The following is a 5,890-nucleotide window of genomic DNA, read 5'->3' as shown; positions in this document are numbered from 1 at the left end:
TATATATATATATATATATATATATATATATATATATATATATATATATATATATATATATATATATACGTCATTGGTCGTAGCTACAACCACCGATCCTCCCCATCACATCGACCATTCACCTGCGTTTTTAGAATATATACGAGAAGTGCGATCCATTAGACGCTGCAAATGCTTTGAAGCATCGTATGGACTAGTCATGGTGTTTCTTTAAGCGCTTCAAAGCATTTGCAGCGTCTAATGGATCGTATTCAGAAGCGTATCCAACGATTCGCTACGGAGCCACAGTGTTCAGGTAGAACACTTGAGCAAAAGGTCCCTTATCATTTTTCAAACAGTCATTTCAAAATATTAATGAAAAAAGATTTACAAAGAGCGTATTATGGAACAAACTCTGTAAGAAACTCTGTAAGAACTCATCGAGAGTTTATTGAAAATGGCTGAAATTCGACTGTCTTTTGGTATGGTTGGATATCAACTTAAATGATACGAGCGGCATGTAGACAATTATTTCTCGATATATCGTGTCGTTAAGAAATAATCAGCCATTTTCGATGAGATCCCGTGTTTACAGAGCTCGCACCATACATCGCACAATGACTTCATGGTCAACTTTCTTTCATTAGTATCCCGAAATTTTAGGTGCTTATTTGAAAAATGGTAAGAAACATTTTATTCAGATTACTTTTCTTTGTTTGTATAACTTTCTCTCTCGCAACTTGGACAGATTTCAATGCCCATATTCCCCTTCCATGTATATGTTCTAAGCCTGCGTCAGAAAGACGGTATGAAAACATAGTATGCGAGCGTGACAGCAGGTGACACTTGATGTCGATGTCGCAGTTTTAAATGGCTACAAGTCGCGAATAAGTCGACGTAGCGACATGAAATCAAAAGTAGTCTCTTTGGCGCGCGCCAATGTTGTCTTTTTATTTCCCATTTCGAATCGAAAGAAAAATCGAGAATCGTGATCGATTAAAGCACGGCAAACACTCTTACATGAGCAACACGCAATCTGTTTCATTCGCGATCGAGTTGTTCTATTCTTCGTCTATTATAAGAGTGACAAGATTAATATTGTTAGTGGGTTGATCCAAGTAAAGAAATAATTATCGTGATTATTTTCAAAACGATAAAAGACTTTTTGCTCAATTGTTCACTTTCAACTAGATTTTCCTATAGAACTCACACCAGACAGTCTCACCGTATCGCGCGCATAGATTAACCGACTTTATTTCATTAATATTTCTATAATTACCGTGATAGTTCGGTGGAGGATTTTTCTACTTAGTTTAATTTTTCTATTTAGATATTCGAGTTTTCGGATATCTAAATCCAGACATCCAGTATATAATGTATACATTTTATTAACTTCGGTAACTTCGTTATTTACTAAGAGAGTTAACACAGACTTCCGCGGACAGCTTAAACTACAAGCGTTGCAAGCTTTGCTAAATATCAAAACATGTTTGTTAATCAGGTGACGACGTCGTCAGACGAAAGAGATCCCCTCTGTCTGGACGACATCAAATTCAGTCCCGGCGATCATAATGACAATGGCCGCGATAGGGACCTTCTGGATCGTCACCTCGATTCCTTGTCGATGTCATCGTCGAGTTCGGCGTGTTCCGCACTGTCCTGGGACAGTTCACCCTCTCTCTCGTGCACAGCGCTCATTCTAAAAAAGGAGCCCAGCGATCTCGAAGAGGATGAGGAACACGAGGTAGATTGCACGATGTTAATTAACAATGTTTGTCTCGGAATCAACGGCAACTTGTTAGAAATTTGATCGAAAAAACAATTAATTTTTATCGCGAAGTGGAAATGTTATTTCTATTTTATGATTTATGTGTATGTAAGTAGCAATTTTTAATAGAAGATAAATCTTGATGAGTTTTTACCAAAATTTATTTCGAACTCCGCGATTGACCCTGCGCGCAAAAATATCACATGAAATAATATTGATCTCCTCAATCCGCAATCTTCTTTTGAATATATGATAATAAACTTTTATAAATTTAACGATGACATTTCGAGATTATCAAGAAAATATTCTTTGTTGAAAGCAGTCATTACTTAAAGCAAAGAAAATAAACTAAGTAATCGCTTTTCTTAGCAGTAGAATAATATTTCTCCATGTATATATACAAACAAATGTTACACTTTTAAAATATATTATTTACAATTTGAAATTTTTTTAAGTATCCATTATGTATGGAAAGCAATGCATTACATGAATTAAACATTTACATGATAATAAACTTTTCTAAAATTTGTGATATTTTAAGATTATTATCCAGAAAAAATATTCTTCGTTGAAGATAACCATTATCTTCAAAGGAAAGAAAATAAAAACTAAGTAATCGTATTTTTATCAATAAAACGATATTTTTTTAATGCGGATATCGATATTATTCAATTTACGGCTTGATAGTGCGGATGTTGCGCTATAATTCCTCCTTCGCGTAACAAGTTCGCAAGGTCGCGCGATCGCTCAACTCTCACCGGTTTATTTGCCCGCCAACCTGTCGAGGTCCGACGCGAGATTCCTCGCGGCATTGATCCCGTTATCGTAATCTCGTTGCATAATGCGTGCAATTTTACCGCTGCAGGAGATCGAGGAGGAGGAGGATAGCGGGTGCGAAAGCGAAGGTCAGATCCTGACGCCACCGCCGAGTCCTGGGTCGGGTCAAGGTCATTCCAACTCCAGTCACTCGTCGAGTGGGAGTTCGATGCTCGACGTGCACAACCTCAACCTTCACGGCGTAGGCGGCAGGAGCGCTATCGTCAGGGTCACCACCAGCAACGCGCAGGGTGTCGCAAGGTAAGGTGTCGTAAAAGTAGCGTACTTATTCTCCCTAAATGCAACACAGTAGGGAATACCGGGTCTAATTGTCATACTTTTTACATAATAATGATTAAAAATAGATGTATGCAATATTTTTAATATTGTACACACTTTCATGCAGATACAACCTTTGAGTAAGAGGGAAAAATATTGTCCTTATACATATTTACATATAAAAAAGTTATTAAATTGTAAGCAGTGTCGTGCAAGCGTGACTATCCACCCCGTATCAAGAATTAGTTGTCACATATATTTTATGTAAAAGAAACAGTCTCTCATATTTATCTTCAGATTTTAAGTGCTTCATTAAAGTTAGTGATATCCTATGATCAGGTGCAATAAACAATTATTGAACTAAGGAGGGAGAATTCTCATAAACTTTGCAATAATAACTTTGGATTATAAAACGCAAACTTACTGTTGTGACATAATACATCATATAACATAATACATCATCGTATATATTTCCATGTTCTTTACTCACTGCGTCCAATTTTGAAAAAGTGTTTGTAAATATCACATGCTATGCTTCTGTCATAAGTTGTATATCCTACATGATACAAGCAACCTATATTACAAAGAAGAACATGCTCCTCCATTTATTATATGTGAGACATAAGTTTAACGACAAACGTGTGACTTATAGACCCGGTCTTCCTTGCGAACGTCACTCGCGGAGGACGTTTTGGCTCGCACGCGAACATGACTTTTCCGCGAGATACTCTCATTACCGTTCATTCTCATTTCCGATGACAAACAAACCCCGTTTGAATCGAACGGGGCGATACTTAGCCGACTAAGAAAGACGAATGTACCGTAATTTCCGTCTCGGAAATGATCTGTCGCGATTAACTGTACCCGGAGTTCTTCGATACGAGGTGATCGCGCTTTCCGGCCCGACTTATCCCGACTCGTTCCCAGCAATTTTCCGCGAGACTCGCGGAAAAAGGACTTGGCGCGCGGAGGGCGCGAGGAGAATTAGAAAAACGCCGTCGGGAAGTAGCTTCCAAACGGCGAGATCTCGCTGCTCCGGCCCGAAACAATTCTCGCGATCCATCATTAGCCCGTCGAGTAGTGCCGGAAATGCGCTCTCCTCGCGATTCACCGTCGTTTTTCTCGAAGGCGCGAGACGAGTACTCGCCGGTTACTCGCCGGATCACGCTACCTGTTCGTCCAGGTAGCGAGGCGTCGCGTGTGCAGCTCCGTTTCACGGACGGCGCGTCCGTCACGCCTCGGACTAATTACTACGGAGCTGACGCGTCCAATAAGAGGAGGCAAAACCGCGTTTTTTTGCAGACTGATCTCCGTCACGGCGAACGGCTTCCCTGCGGTCGCCGGCACGCAACACGTGCTCGCGAGTGCGACCGCGACCGCGACCACCGTAGCCAACAGGCACCACGTGAGGAGCAACGAGCACAGTCCGCCCGACACGAAGCGCAGACTACACAAATGCCAGTTTCCTGGATGCAAGAAGGAGTACACCAAGAGCTCGCACCTGAAGGCCCATCAAAGGACGCACACGGGTGAGTGCGCCCCCCATGACTTTGTTTGCGCGACCAAATCGGCAGCTCAACAAATTGGCGAGTCGAGATCGACGGCACGCGGACAGTCCGGTAGTTAGCAATCGGGAATCACGTGAACCGAAATTATCGAGGGCGGATGCGGTTGAGTCGAGCCACTTCACGTGGTGGTATTAACACGCGGATGCACGAGATACGCTCGCGGGATGCGGCGGATTTTTCGTGCTGCTTCGCGCCGGCAACGCAGCAGCAACAACGATGTATAATTAATTACGGGGTGGAATTAAGGGTGCTTTGTTACTCGCGTCGACGCGCGCTCTCGCCAAGTAGAAAGTACCCATTTGACGAAACGGGGCAGATAAATGCAGCGCGAGCGTGCTCGCAACGCGTTTATCTGGCGACGGAATCAAAGCACCTAGCCCGGCGTCGCGCGTTCCTCTAATTGGCTATTGTCGTCTACGAGCATTTTGCATCGATAAACTCTTTCAGAGTGGCGATGTGCGCGGTGTGCGTGACGTGCAAATTGGACTTTGTGTCGCTTTGATATAAGTTAGTTAGACGTATTTTATCTGGCTCTTCTCTTGGCGGCGCTTAGCGTTCGGTGCATTATCCGAAAGTATCGGAAAAGTGTGTTAGAGGCAAAGGATCAAAGTAACATTTCGATATTACTAATAAATATGCAGTTCTGAAAAGGTTTGCCGATTCTCATGAAACCCGGTAAAAGGGCTCCGAATACTCTTAAATAAATATATCTTCATAAAGAAGCTTTCTGGCGCAATTAACTGAGATGACGTTAAAATAATACGAGCGCGTCTTTAAGCTCAAAGTATTCTTTCATTCCTCATAATGATATAAATTACTTATAGCTCGTGTATATAAACGTAAACATCTCCTTACGCAGTTATTGTTCGAATCTTTCGCTTTTCTAAATTAATGTCTATTGTATGTTAAAAAGGGATATTTTACAAAAATTAACAAAGATCCATATATATATATGCAAGTTTGGCAAGGGTGGTAGACATATAGAGAATATGTTTTGCAGAGAAATCTGTAGGAAAAAATTGAAATAAGTCCCAGTAACATATTTTACAGATCAAGCGGTCCATAAAATTTAATCTAACCCGTATCATTGTTATCAGTGAAACCGTTATCTTAACCGTTGTCTCAGTTAATTTTTAATTGCGCCAAAAGACCCTTTAGGTACGTCCAGACGGGTTTCACTGAATTTCTCATGAGAATCGGAGTGGATCTTTCCGGAACCGCGGCCAAGCACATATTCAGCCGAGAAAATCTGCACGTGATCTGTTGAATCTCCCCCGTTGAGAAGAGCTCATATCTTGCCAAACGTTGCTTTATCGAACTCTGTCTGCCCTCGCTGCATATTGTGTTGACACCCGGTAACTTGGGCGATTCGCGAGACAAGAAAAGCCGTTCTTAGTCTCACTCGTTGAACCACCTCCTTCCCTCTCGTGTTTTCGATGAGAAAGGTGAAGTTTTCCACCACCACCACCCCCCCCCCCCC

At 41.7% G+C, this 5,890-nt stretch overlaps 1 protein-coding gene across 4 annotated transcripts in view; it reads left to right on the top strand.

Annotated features, from left to right (window-relative positions):
* LOC116850057 (Krueppel-like factor luna) overlaps positions 1-5,890 on the top strand; it is a 570,824-nt gene that overhangs the window by 536,231 nt on the left and 28,703 nt on the right. For all 4 annotated transcript variants that reach the window (XM_032827867.1, XM_032827866.1, XM_032827869.1 and 1 more), the window contains 3 exons: positions 1,481-1,723; positions 2,613-2,824; positions 4,145-4,371. In XM_032827867.1, the coding sequence (XP_032683758.1) occupies positions 1,481-1,723; positions 2,613-2,824; positions 4,145-4,371 (682 nt within the window). The remainder of the gene's footprint in view (positions 1-1,480; positions 1,724-2,612; positions 2,825-4,144; positions 4,372-5,890) is intronic.

The sequence above is a fragment of the Odontomachus brunneus genome, unplaced genomic scaffold (genome assembly GCF_010583005.1).
Source record: "Odontomachus brunneus isolate Ranch 3 - 2012 unplaced genomic scaffold, Obru_v1 Obru_scaffold_133, whole genome shotgun sequence".
In the NCBI taxonomy this organism is placed as follows: Eukaryota; Metazoa; Arthropoda; class Insecta; order Hymenoptera; family Formicidae; genus Odontomachus; species Odontomachus brunneus.
Note: the sequence above shows the minus strand (reverse complement) of the source record. Positions and strands in the feature narration are given on the sequence as shown.